We start from the raw sequence: 20,491 nt of genomic DNA on the forward strand, positions 1-20,491 counted from the left end.
ATTGTCGCAAAACCCTGACATCCGGCGATTTGTTTCGCAGCAGCATGATGTAGGCATGACGTATTTGACAGCTGGAATCTGATTGGCTGTTGCGGTTTGAAGCATTGGAGATGATGTTCATGGCTACCTGACTGTATTTGTACTCTGTATGTATATTATGTATATATTATTTCACGGTCTATCGAGTCTTTATTGTGTTAATGAGCAGATATCGTTAATTGTATCCTCTAGCCGCAGGTTAAGAGACTTTGAGTAACTTTAAAAGCAGCGTTGTTGTGAAAATGGTCAGTAACCGCTGGCTAAATGCTAACTATGCTAATACAGTATCAGTACATGTCAGTCACAGAGTTTGTCAAATTCTCTTTCAGTTTAATGTTTAGTGTCAGAATTATCGTATCGAAACTTCACCGGTATTAAATTAAATCACGCCGGTCTCTAAAAAGAGCCGCTTTAGTGTCTGTTTGAGGCTGATTTTAGCAGCCACAGCTGGTTTAGCACAGCAGCTAACAGATTCATTGTTCTCAGTGCAGCAGCTACAAACATGATTATTCTCCTATTATTTAACCTATTTGAGGTGATAAAATGGTTAAACTTCATTTGCTGGTATATACCACGTATGTTTGCGAACATTTGCATTGATATAAGTTAATAAAGGTGTTTAAATGCTCCGTTTTTCAGAGGCTGAAAGACAATAACACAGTGAACTGATAGGTGACAGTTAATATTTCCTCCTAAACAGAGAGATAATCAATGCAACGTGACAGATAAGTGTGTAAATAAGACTTCATCAGACAGGTGTGGCTAAAAGAAGATTATGCACGTAAACATGCATATTGTATCCATATAAATGCATATATTAAATCGTGTGTATACATTCTTTAATAATGAATATGTGTATAGTGATACTCATGAATGATTATATTTCTATATTACTCTGCATGTCTAGAATGGAGATCTGAAGTGGATGTGAATATGGATGCAGAACGCAAAGGCTGTTTCAAAACTACAAGACATTAATGAATGGTAATTTTGGCTCATAGCTGAACTTTCTAATTATCTGTAGGCCATGTATATATGTGTGTGTGTGTGTGTGTGTGTGTGTAATTTCTGTTATTTTGTAGTATATTAAAATGTGCTGTCTAAGCTTGTTTATGGTTGGTTTGAGGGTTTTGGCTTCATTACTTTGCATGCAAAAATATATTATTATTATTTTAACAGTGATGTGTGCATTTATTTACTTTCACACAGTTTTGATCCTATATTAATGTTACATATTTGTTTTTATATTTGTATCTATCATGTTCTCCTGTTAAAAATCTAAAGAAAAAATCTGCAACAAAGAAATTTTTAAATATAGTATTTATAATAGTAGCTATTACAATACATTGTTTATAAGATTTGAAAAACATTGACATTCTTGTAACAAGTGATATTTGGTAATTGTTGTGTTAAAAATATATATATATTTTTCTCTTTATCTCTATAATGAAGTGATGTATAGAGATAAGTACTGTCAAGCAATTAATAACATCCAAATTAAAAGTAAACAAAACTTCATTATAGAGATAAAAAGAAAAACAAATGTATATTTGTAGTATACACATATATTAGGTAAGCAAAAACTTTTATTTTGGATGCGATTAATTGCGATCAATCATTTGAGAGCACTAGTAGAGCTCAAATTAATGAGCTGTAGATATTATAATCCAGATTGTTTTCCCTGAAATATGTAAACATTGTGACTATATCAGACGGACATGTTAATGTCTGACTCATTGTTTATTTGTCTTCCTATTTATTTGATTAGTGTCATATGATGTTTGGCGGGAAAAAAATATTTGTATAAGTTCACTTGAGTATGTTTGTCTGCAGGGACACAGGAGCGTCTGAGCGCCGTACTGCGAGATGTGACAGGATGCTGAACCATCACTGTAGAAGGAACCCAGAGTTACAGGAGGAGCTGCAGATCCAGGCGGCAGTGGCGGCCGGCGATGTCTACACCGTCCGCAAGATGCTGGAGCAGGGCTACTCGCCCAAGATCAGGGACGCCAACGGCTGGACACTGCTGCACTTCTCTGCGGCGAAGGGGAAGGAGCGATGTGTGCGCGTGTTCCTCGAACACGGAGGTAAAGACTATTTTAGGACAGTGGCGGGATGTGCAGAAGTGATTTAAAGTGTCAGTTGGTAAGAAAACCAAAAATGATCAGCTTAGTTTGATGTTTACTAAAAACTGTGGTTGATTTGTTCAAAGTGACACTAAAAATGCACAAAATGTACGAGCTTCTTATTTCAACACAACAAGAGCAAATGGTAATTTAAATTTCCAAGGTCCAGAAGTGACAAAAAAATCATGAAAAAGTTCTGTTTTGTGTGTATTAATCACTATTTAATTGTAAAAGTGACCCCTCTCCACATTTCATGTACTTTATTCTCTGTGATAACCAGCGTTGGGTTCATGGTTATGTGTAGTAATGCATGCTAGACGTTAGAGGGCGCTATGGAACAGGACTGTTTTTTGTCTGAACATCTGCAGCTAGAATGATCCACAATCAAGTGTTCAATCATCTGTACTGATTGAGATTCAGAGAAAATTACGAAGCCTGTCATCAGAGAAAATCATTACCAAGTTACAGTCCTTTGATTTACAATATAGTAGTGATATGCAAATGATCCAAATGTTTGGATCGTGTGTTTGGTTTAGTGTGCTAGTAATATTTCTAATATAGTAATTATAGCAAGCCTAATTAATGTTATTTTTACAAACTTTCCTTGTTTCTTGCCTGATGTTCTCGGTTGTCAAGTCACCATTGTTTATATAGCACTTCATAAAGTGCATATTGTTTCAAAGCAACTTCACAGAAATAAACAGGAAAATAATAGACTCAGAAGTTCAGTTTAAATAGGCGTTCAGTTGAAGTTAGTTAGTTCAGATTTGTCATGTGTTTGTCTCTCCAGCAGATCCCACAGTGAAGGATTTCATCATGCTAGTAACTTGATAATCATGCTAGTAACATGCTAGAAACATGCTAATCATGATAGTACCTCGCTAATAATAAAAGTAATGTGCTAATCATGCTAGAAACATGTCAGTCATGCTAGTAACTTGATAATCATGTTAATAACATGCTAGTAACTTGATAATCATGCTAGAATTATTAACTTGTTATTCATGACAGAAACATGCTAGCAACATGCTAATAACTTGTTAGTCATGCTACAAACATACTAGCAACATGCTAACCTTACTATAAACATGTTAGTAACTTGATTATTACATTAACAACAGGCTAATCATACCAGGAACATGCAAGTAAAATGTTTACTACATGCTAATCACACTGGTAACTCATTAGTAATGTTAATCATGGTTAAAACATGCTATCTGCATGGTAGTCAGAAACATGCAGTCAACAACTAAACTATCGAAACTTTCAGACTTCAAGCTTTGACAACTGCTTTAATCTTTTAGGCTTGGCTTTCTAAAGCCAACTTAAATCTTTGTTTTGTTTTTGTTCAGATTTGTCATGTGTGTGTCTCTTTAGCGGATCCCACAGTGAAGGATTTCAACATGCTAGCAACATGCTAATCATTTGCTTATCATATGAACACAACGTGCTATTGACTTGCTAATCTTTCTAGAAACTTTTTAAAAAACATGCTAGCAAAATGCTAGTTACTTGCTAATCATGTTAACAACATGCTAGTAACATGCTAATCATACTAGGAACATGCTAGCGACGTTAACTACACGCTAATCATGCTAATAACATGTTTGTAATATATAAATCATTCTAAAAACATGATCAAAAACTCAATTTTTTTTTCAAAGTTTAAGCTTTGTCTACCTAAAGTTTGTCTTGACAGACTTTTTTTTTTTTATCTAGTTCATATTTGTCCTGTGTTTATCTCTTCAGCGGATCCTACAGTGAAGGATTTCATCATGCTAGCATCATTACTTGCTAATCATGCTAACAACATGCTGGTTACTTGCTAATCATGCTAGAAATTTGTTAGAAACATGCTGGGAATGCTAATCATACTAGGAACATGTTAGCAAAATGTTAACTTAATGCTAATTATGCTAGCGACATGCAAACTACATGCTAATCATGCTAGCAACACGTTAATAATATATAAATCATCCTAAAAACATGCTATCAACATGAAAAAAAAAAACGTCATCAACACCTGAACAAAATTTTCAAAGTTTGAGCTATGTCTACCTAAAGTTTGTCTTGATGAACTTTTTTGTTCAGATTTTTGTCATGTTTGTCTCTCCAGCGGATCCCACAGTGAAGGATTTCATCGGAGGCTTCACCGCTCTGCATTACGCCGCCATGCACGGCCGCGCCCGCATCGCCCGCCTCATGCTGGAGTCTGAGTATCGCAGCGACATCATCAACGCCAAGAGTAACGATGGCTGGACGCCTCTGCATGTTGCGGCCCACTATGGCCGTGACTCCTTCGTGCGTCTCCTCTTGGAGTTCAAAGCCGAGGTGGACCCGCTCAGCGACAAAGGCACCACGCCGCTTCAGCTGGCCATCATCCGCGAGCGCTCCAGCTGTGTCCGCATCCTGCTCGACCACAGCGCCAACATAGACATTCAGAACGGTTTCTTGCTGCGTTACGCCGTCATTAAGGGCAACCACTCATACTGCCGCATGTTCCTGCAGCGCGGAGCAGACACTAACCTGGGCCGGCTGGAGGACGGACAGACACCGCTGCACCTGTCGGCCCTCAGAGACGATGTGCTGTGCGCGCAGATGCTGTACATTTACGGAGCCGATACGAACACAAGGAACTACGAGGGACAGACGCCCGTGGCTGTTTCCGTCAGCATGTCTGGCATCAGTCGGCCCTGTCTGGACTTCCTGCAGGAGGTCACAAGTATGTTCACCTTCTCTTTAATGCTTATTTATAACCCTGGACCACAAAACCAATCATTATAAGTCAGTTTAGAAGGAAGGAAGGGGACGAGACTTCCATGCCGTGGCCGAATTAGGCGCGAGATGTTTGGCGAGAGTCTCTTCTACCGGACGCATCGCTGCATAGCCACGGTTCACCATGTCAGAAATGGTGGCGAAATCCTCAGCCGCAGCGTTAGTAATGCGTGCCGAGTAAGGCTGTTTGCAGGACCTCGAAACCTCCTGGTGGAGGTCCGGGAAAAGAGGCAAGGGCCTACGGGGCTGCGCAGGTGTACGACTAGTCAGAAAACGGTCGTCCAGCTTCGATGAAGGTTGAGCCTCTGCCTTCTCAACCTTCCAATTCAGTCCCAGCTTACCCACCGTGCGAGAAACCACGTCCAACAGCTCATGCTTCTCCCGTCCACTAATTTTTAAATTGAGATTTATACATATGAAAGCTGAATAAATAAGCTTTCCATTGATGTATGCCTTGAACAATATTTGGCAGAGATCTTTTCGAAAATCTGGAATCTGAGGTTGCAGAAAAAATCTAAATATTGAGGAAATCACCTTTAAAGTTGTCCAAATGAAGTTCTTAGCAATAGGGTGCTCCGATCACGATCGGCCGATCGTTATGCGCATCTCGTCAGTAAAGCCGGTTTTCTAATCAGCGGTTAATTCCATCAGGTGTGTGATTTTACATAGAGCAGCTGTTACTACACAGAGCCGTTGTTAACAAATCCACTTCATTTTCAGCGTTTTTTGGCGCATCTTCTCAGTTAACAACGGCTCTGTGTAGTAACAGCTGCTCTATGTAAAATCACACACCTGATGGAATTAACCGCTGATTAGAAAACCGGCTTTACTGACGAGATGCGCATTAACGATCGGCCGATCGTAATCGGAGCACCCCTACTTAGCAATGCATATTACTAATCAAAAATTAAGGTTTTATTAATATTTATGGTAGTAAATTTACAAAATGTCTTCATGGAACATTATTATCTGAATGATTTTTTATGTTTTTTAAAGGAGTTTCTTCTGCTCATCAAAGCTGGATTTATTTGATCCAAAATACAGGAATAAAATTAATATTATTAAGATGTAAAAAAAGTTTTTCTATTTTGATATACATTCAAATGTAATTTATTGCTGTGATCAATTTAATATGCTGATTTATTATCAGTGCTGGAAACTGTTGTGCTGCTTCATATTTATTTGGAAAAAGTTAAAAAGATAAAAAGTTAAAGAGTGCACATTCTAATACGCTCATTCCAGTTTAATATTAGAGCTATACATTAGAAAAGAGCTTCAATCAAGTAAAACCCGAAGCATTAAAACTCCAAGGGTTAATAAGGAGAGTATCATCAAAGGAGCTCATATTCCCTCTTTTCTCCTTAAAAATGTCAAATCTCACGGAGAGCAGTAGCCGTTCTGTCAATCTGTAAGTTGAGCAATGGCCGAGTGAACGGCATTATGATCTCTATCCCCCACGCAGAACAATCGGCCGTCAGAGAAAGCCAGCCGTGTTACCTGAAGCACTAATGAGCAAGTACGCAACAATGGCCACATTCCTGCGCTTCGCTTCAACTTTGATATCACCATATCAAAGCCACCTCTCGCAGTCATTTACTCACTGTCAGCTCATTCAGAGAGATCTCATTTCACCCTGATTATTTAATAAAAAAGCACTTCGGTGGCTGTATTTACATCGAGGACTCTTTGAGAGCATGACTTCATGTCGGTGCGCTGCGTGAGAATACGTGTTGATTTCATTTCTGTCTCTCTGCCGTCACCTATAGTTGAGAGCTTTTGCTAAGGCATGGAGACTGACAGAAGACAGGGGCTGCAGATGGCCGTCTCCAGCTCTTTGTAGTGGTTTTTCCAGCTGGCTTCATTTGTGTGCGCACAGCCTGTGCCATATTGTGTTGGGACGGGAAAACGGGCCCATTAAAACTGATAAACTCTGTGCACTGGGTTCCTGGAACTCTTTTAGTACGACAAAAGGACAAAAACGTTGTGTTTGTGTGCACTTTTTCTTCCTCCCCTGATGTCCACTTATGAAGTTTTTTTTGTGCCAGAAACAATCATTTTTCATGGCCATTTTTTTTCTCTCTCTCTCTAACCCGTTGAATAAGATGTTTTTTGTTGTTGTACATATGCAGGTAGTTTTTAATTAGATTTTTGATTGCAAAATTTTTTTCCCCTTTTTAGTGCTTCTCAATTCCCCTATCATCGACTTATGTTGCTAAAGTTTTTGTTTTTTTGTGCCTGCCATAAATTCATTTTCCATGCTTCTACCTGAAGTTACACTTTTTGTGACAGGTTTATACATTTATTATATATACTGCACAAAAAAAAAAAAATTCTTACAATGTTGGTTAAGTTTTTCTTTTTTTCTTTTCAAAAACAGCCTTTTTTTCTCTCTCTTTCTGACCCTTTGAATTAAACGTCTGTAAGACGTCTGCAATATAGTAAGCAATGTAGTTTAATCTACTCAGGCTCTCTGTAATTTATTATATTACATTTATATCAGAATCAGAAAGCGCTTTATTGCCAAGTACGCTTGCGCATATAAGGAATTTTTTTTTTAGTGACATAAGCTTGCAGTACACAGAGACAACAATATATATATATATATAATTAGTTTTATTTATGAAGTACTTTTGTCAAACCCAAAGCAGCACAATAATACAAAGAATTGTATAATGAAACAATGGAAACTCAGTACAGTAATACAAATATTAATTGATAATCAGCAACATCAATGAGCAGATTTAAACAAATAAATACAATAAAAAAGTAGAGCCTATAGAGACCTCTTAAAACAAGCCAACATTGAGGAATTTTTAATTTCTGTAAAGATGTGGAGCTAAAAGAGAAAATTCTACTAATTCTGTAGTCTTTAAATTCAGAGTCTTTTGTGTGTATCTGCTAAGTTTAATTCTTAAGGCGTCCATTTCTGTCTGCTTCTGCAAACACTGTAGTAAGTTCATTTATTCAGACACAAATGTTGCACCTTAATAATTCAATAAAGGTTTCTATTTTAAGTTTCTATTATAAGTTTTAGACTGTTGGGTACACATCTTTTGTGTTCTTTTCTCAGTTCTTAGATTGAAATAGTTGTGTTGAGACAGGAATGCAGTCAGATTTGATAGACTCTGGTTTAACCTGCGACTCGTGTGTTTCAGGGCAGCCCAGGACTTTGCAGGATCTGTGCAGGATAAAGATCCGGCAGTGCATCGGTCTGCAGAGCCTGAAGTTTCTGGAAGATCTGCCCATTGCCAAGGTCATGAAGGACTACCTAAAACACAAGTTCGACAGCGTTTGACAGCAACCGATCAACTGGTTTCTGTAGGTTCCCTTAAGACTCTATGCAAACTCTCTTTTGACTTCGACTCGACCTCTGGGAGCAGGTGCAGCGTTTTGTACAAGAGCAGTGAAATAAAGACACTGTAATGGCCACGTTTATTAGTTCACTGAAGGTGTCGTGGTGAAATTCCTGACCCATGAGGGAAGAAAAATGCTGACGTTTGATATTTGTACCAAATATCTTTTTTTGCTCTTAAATCAACAAGGCCTTTGTAAGTATTAGACTTTTTTTTCTATCGGCTACATTCTCAGACAAGGAAAAGATAAAAGCTAAGCTATCCAGAGAAATTGCCAAATATTCAGGTCACCCTCATAAAAAAAAATGGATGTGCTATTGTCATTTTTGCTGTGAAGAAATCATTTTCAAACACAGCTTTTTTTTGGTACAATAAGTTAATAGAAACCAATTTTTTGCATTTAAAAACAAATTGTACCAAAAAAAAGAAAGAAAACCAACAGGCTCTCAGTTTGTCTCTGCAAACATTCTTCATATTTTTTTTCTTCTGAGAATTTTAATTTAATTGATTTATTTTTTATGATTATATTTATATACGATTTTTCTTTACAAATCGTTGGAGATTCAGTATCAGAGGTGCTTGGCTTTAGTTTGCATTAAGTCTTTGTCACGACTAAAGGACTACATAGGTGAACTTGTATTCGGTGCGTAGAACATTAACAAACTTTATGTAAATATTTGTGTCATATGTACAGCAGATATTTTTACACTATTTAAGCCACATGCTTGTGTTATGGAAGTGTTTTGTTGAGTGGTTCTGTGTTTTTTGTGTGACCTGTCAAGGGCTTTGATGTAGGAGCGTCCGAATCTGTAATTAAATGGAATATTAGTGATGCTTAATTGGACTTGGCCATCATTTTCTTCTTATAATGCACATAACAAATCATAACATTTTTGCAATCAGTAATTTAATGCTCTCGTGATTTTTGTTTTTTTTAATATATAATGATTTGAAATGCACTTAATTGTTTTTTTGGGGGGGGGGGGGGTCTACACAATATAAGCATTAGTCAAAGGTCTGGATAGCATTACAGTAGTTCAGATCATTTGGCACTACTTCAAGCAACGTTTTAGTCCGAATGCTCGCAGCTTTATTTTTGATCTTTCCCCTTAATAAAATCTCAATCAAGGTGAGAGCGTTTGGTGGGAGAGACTCTCACAAAGAGGTTGGAACACTAGCTGCCTTTCCTTGAGTCCGTGACGCAGTACAGCTACAGCATTTCACCACATCATGAACACACTTCAAGTGCATTAACGTGACCTGCCCACAGCATTGAAATGATTTCTTTTTTGAGTTCCGGGACTGAAAGCATCTCTGGATGACTGCTTGCTACCGTAATGTATTCTGAAGCAGGCGTGGAGGACTGATTTGAGAGCCAGGGAATGTGATATGGGATTTGTCTTCCACAGCTTCAACTACTGAATGTATATAATCTACTGTTTCACATGAACGCGTGTGAATAAATGGATCTCATAATGTCCCCATTTGTTATTTTTTCTAAGTCTTATTGCTGTACTTTTGAAGCAGTACCAGTGCCGTGCTCATTGATTTGCATCCATTTTTCTAGAGTGTGATGAATTTCTAATAAAATGTCTGAGAAATATGCTGATTTTGCTGAATTCATTGCTCATTTAGTAAATGCACTGTCTTTTAGGTTTTGCTGTCATTGCCGTCTTTAATTTGAACTCCAGTACAGTCAGCCTTAAAAACACGGTTTAATAATCACTGGTAGGTTTAAGTTCATTTTTACAGGAATTTTTCTTCTCCAGCAAACACAAAGGAAGCTGCACTGATAGTAAGGTGTGGGAAGCCTGTGTTATGCATGGCTTCAGGTTTTCCCGTGGTCTCAGGCTCATATCTCACTGTTTTGCCTTCCAAACCAAAGCTCTGGCGTCGCTTGAGAGGAAAGCTCATCCCATGCCGTGTTATCTCCGTCCGGCTACAGGCACCTTCAATGACAACGCCTGGCAGCGGATCGCAGCTTCTTCCAGAGATCTCAGTGTATTGTTTGCTCGAGAACGGCTGGTGTTTTGTTGGAAGGCGATCTCTCAATCCGTCTCACTCTCTCTCTCGTTTTCCTAGGAATGCTGTTCTTAAATAAAAAGGTTTCTGCTTTCCTGCTTCTCTTGAGCCGATCCCGTGCCAGAACTCAGCAGTGACCTAAGAACGCCATGATATATTTGCACATTGATACCACAAAAACACAGGCCGCTATCTTCTCTCGAATCGCAGGTAACATTACACAATAAAACAATGGCATCTCTCTGTAGGCCGTGTTTCCTTGCAGACACGCAGAACAATGCTGCTATTGTTGGTGGTCTTGCCGGATGGATGGTGTCCTCTGCCTCGCTGGAAACAGCTCTTCCTTGAGCCCCGGCCGTGGCATCAGGGAAACTCCCTGTCTGTGGGCATATATCTGTGCGGAAGAGGACAGATCCATTTGAATGAGTGGGCCGTCTGAAACTGACTTGTGGTAGCAGACATGAGGCCACACAAGGAAATATGCAAAGCACACTCAACAGGGCTTTATGTGTCTTAAATCACGGTTATCGTTGAGAGAGTAGGAAGAGGCGATTGCTGTAAAGCTCGTTAGGTTTTTTTCCTAATGTGTCAGTCTATGATAGTGACATTTCTGCTAATGTTGGGATCAATATTATATTGTTCATATTTAGGGTCAGTAATCTGAGCATGAAACTTTGTGTAACTCATCCAAGGATCAAAGAAAACGTATAAATATAACTTGCTATTACTGCAAAATAAATAAAAACAATAAACATAAAATCAGCCTGTTCAAGTAATTAAAATTCCATGTTCTATTTTCTTCTTGTTCCCATCTTTTGAATATATATGCAAGCAGGGCTGGATGAAGGTTGTGTGTGTGTGTGTGTGTGTATGTGTGTGTGTTTAAAAATCTGAGATTCAATATTAGGTCTCCTAATTTCATCATCAAGAAGCTGATGATGATTATTATTTTTATAATAATCATTTTTGTTTGAATAATCTTTATGAACTTTAAAACCAGCCTAGTTTAAAACAGTTTGTTTTACAAAAGGGCTGACAAAAGTCTTTTATTTAGAAATTACAATACATCAAAATCAATTAACAATATTTGAAAAAGTGATTCCTAACATCATAAACATTTTTTACTAATACATCGACATTTATTAAAATTTGTTTTAATTGAATTATAAATAAATACACTTGAATAAGTACATATTTATTTATTTTTATTTTAAATAAAAAAATATAGTAGCATTTAAAAGTTATTAGTATTAATAGCTTAGTTAAATTGGGATATTTAAGCAGCTTTTATAAAAATGCACACCGCATCTTGTCAAAACAATTGTCATAATGGGGGGGGGGGGTGTATTTACAGTTGAAATAGTATAAAAAATGTTTTTAAATGTTTAAACATTTTACTTTTTTGAGTTTACAAATGACAAACACAAGCGCGCGCACATGTCGGTATGGGACACACCGTTATCGGCGCGCGGAAGCACAAAGGGCGTATTATCTCTGCTCGTACACCTCCACTCACCTGTTCCGGTACCGTTTTTTATCAGGTCTTAATTTAGTTGGTGAAAGCCCAGACTGGGGCTCATGCGGGACCCGGCGATGCAGAACGGAATGAAAGGCCAGAAGAGTAGCTCCCTCCCTCTGGACCGCGGGAATAAAAGCCCGCGACCGGAGAGCTCGAGACTGCCGGCCTTTGTGCTCTGCTCGCGCACCGGTGTAATGTCATGCCCCTCATTTAAGAGCAGCTACAGGTGCATCGAGGGAATGAGACGGTATAGTAGCCTATAGAGAAAAGGTCGTCAGGGGACAGCAGATGTGTAGACTTAATAACAGACGCAATGCGCGGGAATCGACTGTAATGAGATTAAATTAAAAACATGACAGTCACACTCGATGAACGTTTTCTCACGACCTGAAAGACCTTATTGATCTAAAGGTAAAATGCTTAAAATGTGTTTTTCAGTCAAACACAGACGTGTCATAATAATGAAAAATTAATTCCACGTCGCTTCAGTTTTTTTTTTTTTTTACTGTGAGCCAAGATGAAAGTAACTAATAGTCTTATATTTGACACCTGAAATTAAATTTTAAAGACCCCCCCCCCCCCGGTTATGTAAACATTAAAGGCACATTCCATTTGATCATATATTGCAAACATTAGGGGAATGTTCCTTTTGAATGTTTTCGCAACTTTTATATCGGTCCTTTTTTAAAAATGATAATGTAGCCTAAATTTATTGGGAAAAAAAGAAAGAAAAAAACTTCAATGAACATGGTTCATAGACAAACGTCCAGTTAAATAGTTTTAGAAACAAACAGTATAAATATGTATAAATGTATAAATATGTATATGTATGAATATTGTTTTTGTGCTAATGTTTTGAGAACATTATCAAGACCAGTGGCCTGTAGCACAAAGCTGGTTTGTGTTTTTACGCTGGTAAGTTTGCGTTTAGTTCGAGTTCTTGCGCTCAAGTAGGTGGGTTGGTTTTGAGCGGGTTTCGTCACCATGGTAAATTATGCTACACCCCTGCTCAAGAGCAGGTTTTTTCTGGGTTAGAGATCGGAAACCCAAACTGGACCAATCAGCTGTGAGTAAAGTGACATATATCTGACACAATTAAGCCACTCCCTCATATCTTTCACTTTGAATTAAAGCAGTTTAGAGTAGAGGAATTTCAGGGCCAAAACGAAATTGCCTTTTGCTGCTAATTTCATTATTATAATCTGTATTATAATTATACATATTTAGATATATTCTTCTCTTTTCTCTGCAACTCAGAGTTTGTTTATGTAGCTTCATGCAACAGGCCACAGGGGAACGAATGTTCATGTTAATGGAAGAACGCTTGTTCATAACTTTGAGAGAATCTTCATAGACCATTAGCTAAAGTTCTGAGATCATTCCCTGTTTACATTACATTACATTTACATTTATTCATTTAGCTGACGCTTTTATCCAAAGCGACTTACAATTGCTATATATGTCAGAGGTCGCACATCTCTGGAGCAACTAGGGGTTAAGTGTCTTGCTCAGGGACACATTGGTGTCTCACAGTGGATTCAAACCCGGGTCTCTCACACCAAAGGCATGTGTCTTAGCCACTGCGCCAACAACACCCCAACAGCTGGGAATATCCATAGACAGTAAAAGAAATGGACATAGCGACCCTATTGGAACTCAATTGAGACAAGTGAAGCCCATTTTTAGGATTTTTTAGCACTTCTGTTTCTGACGCGCAGACTCAAACGAAGCTTGACGACGTCAGCAACCTGTCTGACAGATGTAAATATTCTAGTAGCTGTGCGGGCAAACTGCCATCGTTAATCTTGCAGAGACGGCGAGCTTGAGCGGGGAGTTCTTTGGCGTGAGTGAGCAGGAGTAAGTATTCTGATTAATTATTTTGTATAGTATTTTAAAATGTAACGCCAGTACGCCATATTAAGTTAATTGCCTGCGAGCTTCTCCTCCTGTCTGTACGGTAATGCGACAGAGAGAAGAGTGGTTATGATGCAATTCGTTAGCCTATTTTTTACAAAAACTGTTTCTTCGGGGCCATAATGTAACATAGAAGGTAATGGAGCCCTTTATACATTGTCGTGTATCTTTAGAAATAAATAATGGACAAATGGAGTCTTTAAACGCCTCAGATGTAAAGTTATTCGCTGTCAAAGTGACGCCAAAATGAATGGGAGTCAATGGGAATGCTAACGCAAGTGAATTTCTGCTAAAAGATGGCAGCCCCCACCCGACTTCAACTTCCGGTCGAGTTCCTTGCCGCCTGGGAATATCCTGTGATACGGACTCCTTGACTTTTTGTCAAATTTTGCTGTTTTGAATTGAAAATATATAGGTTAAATCATGTATGTGATTCATGTAGTTCATCACTGAATGTGACGAGAGAAGAAACATTTTGCCATTTCGCATTTTCAACATATTATGCATAGATTTAGGACTTCAATAAGGCTTTTGTTGTCTGTTTAAAATGCAGACTACCTTTTAATTCTGTGTAGAATGAACTTGGTTTCTTAATTTTGGGTTCAGGAGAAAATGTAAGGTTGATTTAAAGACCCTTGTCCCAGTTTAATAGTACTGGCTCTTTGATCCAGTGGAAAACCCCACAGTCAAACATAAGCTAACAGGCAGCAGAGGCCTCGTGTTATCTTTAGCAGAAGTCCCAGAGGAAAAAAAATCAAACATTACATATGAAGTATGAGCATATGTCGTACAGATGACAATGATGATCCAGCATGCCATAGAGAATGGGAACGCTTAAGTATCATTTCACTCAAACGTTGCTGTCTTTTATTGCCTCTGATATTGTTTCGTCTCCCGCTGCTCATATGAGTGACTCATAATGTGATGATACAGATTTAAGACATAGAGTCTGTGAACAGATGATGCATGGCAACGGTGCTTGTTTTCATGCTAACTAGTCTAGTGCTCTTGGTTTTGCATAAAACCGCTAGTGATTGTGTCACTGATATCAGTAGATAGGCCTAAGAGATGCACTCATTATATTCTATCTTCTAAGCCACTTTTTTTTTTTGCAATGTCCTTTCAGTGCTTTCTGAAGCTCAGTTGTTTGAGACTTATTGCCAATGAACGTTTGAACTGATCAGATAGTCTATGCTGGTTTAAGCACCATCAAAACAGACCAGCTTAACTAGCTTGGCTGGTCTAGGAGACTAGTTACCTTAGTTAACCCCCTTTGGATGGTGTGTGTGTGTGGGGGGGGGGGGGGTGTATTTAGGACAAATATGGACTTTGTACATTTTATATTTATTTTAGTGCTGTCAGTAGAGTATGTTAACTTAGAGTGATTAATTATAAAGAAAATAATGTTTAAGATGACGCAATTAATCATGAAAACTCGACTGTCCTCCCAGCAGAGCAATTCAAGCCTGAAGAACCGCTGGCATGTTTCGGGGAAATGAACCACTGTGGAGCACAAGGTCAGTCGAACACGTATTTTCAGTGATAAAAAAACAAAACAAACTGTACGGTGTCTTCTAAAACCGCTCTGTGTAATGTCCATTTAGTGTTTTCGATAGATCAGATGATAAAAAAATCAAGGGACTTATTCCCAGCTTTTCAACTTTTAATGCAATAAAATATTTATTATTATTATATTTTTAATCTGCTTCAAATTATGCATAAATAAATAATGTTCAGTCTGAAAAAAAATAAAAACATGCAGATTTGCCATGCTGACTGCAGTTTTCGAATGCCGATAGCTAATTGGCCAACAATGACGCAGTGCCTCTTGCGGCTGAGATTAGAAGCGGTTTATCTGTTGGTTTGCACAGGCGGAGAGCGCAGAAAGGAACATGACATCTGTGGGTGTAATGGTTTATGTCAGAACTCGCAGGCCTCTCGTTTAGCGTTTAGCTTATCAAGGTTAACATGCTCCTCAGCGCATGTGTTTCAGTTTAAGGGCTTCCATTCTTAAATCTGACTCTGTCACTTATGCGCCAGACATTAAAAGCATTTGTTTTGCAAATGATCATGATTTCCCATTGGAACGCGTCCCACGACGAGCTCCGACGAAGGTTTCCCATGAGCTGGCGTGCCATTGCACTTATGCCAAAGCTCTTGATTTCTTGTCCTCGGCGAACACCATTTTTTGTACCACTGGATGTGCTGACAATATATCAAGTGACACCATAATTTGATCAGTATTCAATATAAAGCTGGAGAGACTGATGGGGCCACGCGGGCCAGATCCTGAAAACAGCGAGCTGGGTTAGGTGCTCATGCATAGAGCTCCAGCCCAACACCGTGTACTCAATAGAGAGAAGGCTGTCCAAAAGAGGTCCGGTGGGTTTTCTGTTGGAGAGAAAGCAGAGGAATAATTGGGTCAGATAAAACGCAAACTTACGAGTGTTTCGTCATTTTCATCGCCCTTGATTCTAGAAATATTTTCCCATTCGTTTCCTCGACAGGCTTTTTTTGTGAAATCTTGCACCGATCGCTCAATCACGACATTACAGACATTGATTAAGAGTTTTCAAAAACTTTTATGAGGCTATGAACATCCCATGAAGCCTCGCAGATGATGACATCGAAAGGAAAACAATGGTACAGTTGACATAATATATATAAAACTCAATGCATTAGAAGGTTATGGCAAAATTGTATTACGTGTAATGAGATTAGAACGTAGTTTATTCAGAGAATCCACTGTTCCCGTGGAAACCTTGGAAAGGATAGAACTATAAAGTAAACATAAAACCGTTCTTATTATGCATTACATGGTTTCCACGGTAACAGCAGATTCTCTGATTGGTGGATCTGATTTAAAGCTACAGTTTTTCACTGAGAATTTGACTGTTTATTATTTATTTATTTAATATGACATTAAAATTTCACTGACATGTTCTCGTTTCTACAGAAGCAGATCTCATCCCTAAACAAGCTCAGAGTTCATGGTAGGTCTGTCATAAAGCGTTTATTCATTACTGTTAAAAATAAATTGTGTATTCTTATATAGACAGATATTGTGTTTGGATAATCTGGGTTCATTATTTTTAAGATCAATTCAACAGCATTTGTATATAATATTGATTAACACACACACACACACACACACACACACGCATAATTTTGACAAGTCCCTAATTTTCCTTTAAAAAAATAAATTGAGAAGTGAATGGGACCCATGTTTGAAAGATTTACAAAAAGTACTTTCATATTTTTTTCTGGTAGCTTTTTTATTATTTTTATATCATTAGTAAAATATTTGAGCTGTCTTAATTTTGTGAATTGTGAACTGTAATTTGGTTTTTAAGTGTATCTTTTTTGTCAGTAATTAATTCAAAATATAGCCTACTCAAAAACTAAAGCGCATAAACACAAAACCTGTGCTGATTAATAGAGAACAAGTTTATGGAAAACACTGAGAGTCAAACAAAAAAAATAGGTTGTAATTAACATTATAATCAACATTATAAGTGCTGTGGATTGAGTTTCATTTGTACTGAATCCTGATTTAATGCATCTATTATCGTTATTATGTAAAACAAGTGTTGATTACTTCACATGATTAGATAATGACGCTTCTCCAGTGAGCTGTATAGCGTGATGCTAGCTCAAACATGTTGATATCTCTTAATAGCATAAATGTAAAGCTGTCATAGTACCTGTGGAGATGATGTACTGTAGCTCGACCACAGAGCGAATGGCCTGCGTGTCTTATTAAAAAACCCCAAACTGAGCTTGGGTTTCGTCAGCCATAATCGCAGTCCTTTCAATGTTTATTTCCTACTCTTTAATAAGCGGTTTCATCTGTCAGATGCCTGTTCATTTCGCTTGGGGGAATAATTTAAGTCCTCTTCGCCGCAAACGCATTCACACGCTTTAGTCGCGGAACAATAGCTAACATTGACGTCGTGGCAGAGAAGCCCTTCGCTCGCTTACGAGCTTCGCGAGGCCAAAAGTGAGATGTAAACAGTGTTCGGTCATTCAATCTTCTACATTAGAACAGTGCTTTTGACAAGGAGCCCTGCATGTAGTCACAATGCGGCTCAGTTCCCCGGCTCCCCCGCGACACATTATCTAGAGCAGCAGCCGTCGCTCTCATGACCTCGCTTCAACAGCAAACCACAGATCTCACTGCAGAGACCATAGCTGTTGATTAGTATGACTGGCTGAAATCAGACTTTTATCATTATCTAAATGAAGAATGTTAGCAGAATCTGTCGAAAAGGAAACAAAGCCACTGAGCTTGACCTCTCGACCTCTAGAGCCAAGTCTATGGTTTGGGACAGTGTTATTTTAGCAGTATTTATATACAATTATAGTTTTTATTAATATTAATAACTAGCTTTTATTTTAATATTTTCAGTTCTGTTTTAATGTCAGTGTAAATGTTCTTTTGTAATTTTTTTTTAGTTTTTTTATATTACTGTTGAGTATATTGTTTGAAAATAAAATAAAATGTTATTACGATCTCTAATATTTAATTTAATAATTTTCTATTTACTTTTATTCCTATTTTTTGTTCAGTTATCATTTTGTTGTTGTTTTTATAGTTTTTAACATTGGTTGGGATTTTTGTCATTTTAATTTAATTTTAAAAAGAAAATACATTACTATTTTATATTATTTTTATAGTTTTATAAAAATAAAAAAAGAAGCTAATTATAAAAAAGAAAGAAAAAAAACATTGGTTGGCATTTGAGTTTTAAATTTGTAATTTCAATTAATAATTTCATTTCATTATGTTTTATTCCAATTTATAATTGTTGAATGTTTGCAATTCTATAGTTACAGTAGGAACAATTATACTTCATAGTTCAGGAATTAGAATCATAACCAGAATTGTTAAATTCCTTATGATTCCCGTTCCTACATAAAATATAAAAAATATATTTGTTTAATATTTAATCTTTAAAAAAATTAATTAATTAATTGTTGCAATGTCACAATATATTTTGCTGCCGCATTGCAGTAAAAAAAAAAAAAAAGCTCATGCAATCTCATCTGCAATTTCACAAAACTGTCCGCAACCAGGTAATTTCATCAAGTATGAAACGCGAGCCCCAACCAGAGAAACCCAGCGATGACAGACGTTATATCTAAGGTTCTTTTGTGGGACAGTTTTCCTCAATAAGCTTGCAAATTGCTCTGATCTTAAACACAAAGCGCTGTCTCACTCGAGCAGTGACAGAGCAAACCTGCTGCTGAGGAGGAGAGGTGAGGAGAGTCCGAGTCGACTTCAAAGAGCAGGGAGCCGAAGAGACCCGTCAAAGCCTGGGAGCAGATCCTGAATCCTGAAATTACACTGAAAAAAAAAATTGCTGTAGAAACAACTTTCACTCAAAAATTGCTAGTACTGTATATTTCACAAATAATTGCAATTGGAGCTAAACTCCGCAGGCCCTCCAGGATCAACGTTCCCCACCCCTGATGTAAAGGAATGGTTCACCCCCCCCCCCCCAACAAAAATAATGTTCTGAAAATTTGTTAATTTGTTACATAAGTTGCTCACAAATGGATGCTCTGCAGTGAATGGGTGCCATCAGAATGAGAGTCCGATGACAACTGATAAAAACATCACAATAATCCACAAGTAATCCATACCACTCCACTCCATCAGTTAATGTCTTGTGTGAAGTGAAAAGATGCATGTGTGGATTACTTGTGGATTATTGAGATGTTTTAATCAGTTGTTTGGAATCTCATTCTGACGGCACCCATTCACCGAAGAACATCCATTGGCGAGCAAGTGATGTAATGCTACATTTCTCCAAATATGATGAAGAAACAAACTCATCTACATCTTGAATTGAACATTTTCAGCAAATTTTCATTTTTTGGTGAACAATTCCTTTAAAATATTCATCATTTTGTCACCCTCATGCTGTTCCAAACTCATATTGCTTCTGTTTTTGTTTTTTGTTTTGCGAGAAACTGAAACAAAATGAAAGACACATGGCAGAGTAAATGATGAAGAACTCCTTTCTTCTTCTGTGAAGATTTTCATATTAACACTCACTGCAAACATGTTTCTATAGACACCCAGTCAACTGTGTCTGAAGTAAAAAAAATTATAAAACCCTGCCTCATTGCATTGCTAAAATGTTATGACAAAAGAAATGTGAAACTCGTTTGTATATAATCAGGCCTAAATGACCCTGAGTAAGTGATATTTTTAATAGTCTCATGCGTATTTTATTGCTGTATCACGTTCAAAGTGGTTTGGCAAATAATATAATTGTATGCATAGTACATAATAATCCAACGTGTGGAAACAAGAGCTCGGTAGCCTCAGCTATAACACAAATACACTCGACGACTGAATGCTGAAAGACTTGTGTTGTTCCATGGCGACTAATGGAGAGTTTTTTAAGATTGGGCAGACCAGGTTTGCAAGTCCTGACCATGACCTTGTCATTTTGTGGATGAAACGTACATACGCTTCACACAATCATCTACTCAGGAAAACAATTTTATTGCATGATGAGTTTTAACCTTGTGTGTTTTTTGTTGTTGTTTTTTTTTTATTGTGTATATGTGTAATATCCATTAGCAATGTACATGAGAGTCATGAGTGACATGCTATTCCTAACATGCTTTTTGTAGATGTGAAAAATAAGAAAATAATGACTAATATATTTGTATGAAAAAACAACCCATCCTTAAATTGGCCTGCAGTTCTTCGACTAGCTCAAATCTGC

At 37.6% G+C, this 20,491-nt stretch overlaps 1 protein-coding gene across 2 annotated transcripts; it reads left to right on the forward strand.

Annotated features, from left to right (window-relative positions):
• The first annotated feature begins 5 nt into the window (after window positions 1-5).
• On the forward strand, window positions 6-9,896 carry asb7 (ankyrin repeat and SOCS box containing 7). Of its 2 annotated transcripts, none has more exons than XM_052561437.1 (5): window positions 6-146; window positions 947-1,023; window positions 1,873-2,126; window positions 4,282-4,887; window positions 8,096-9,896. In XM_052561437.1, exons 2-5 carry the CDS (start codon window positions 977-979, stop codon window positions 8,233-8,235), a joined length of 1,047 nt encoding a protein of 348 aa, XP_052417397.1. In that variant the 5' UTR covers window positions 6-146; window positions 947-976; the 3' UTR covers window positions 8,236-9,896. The 2 variants fall into 2 exon arrangements, with proteins under 2 accessions (XP_052417397.1, XP_052417398.1); XM_052561438.1 differs by having other exon boundaries at window positions 91-146; window positions 1,881-2,126.
• The last annotated feature ends 10,595 nt before the right edge of the window (window positions 9,897-20,491 follow it).

The sequence above is a fragment of the Carassius gibelio genome, chromosome B7, assembly GCF_023724105.1.
Source record: "Carassius gibelio isolate Cgi1373 ecotype wild population from Czech Republic chromosome B7, carGib1.2-hapl.c, whole genome shotgun sequence".
Lineage (NCBI taxonomy): Eukaryota > Metazoa > Chordata > Actinopteri > Cypriniformes > Cyprinidae > Carassius > Carassius gibelio.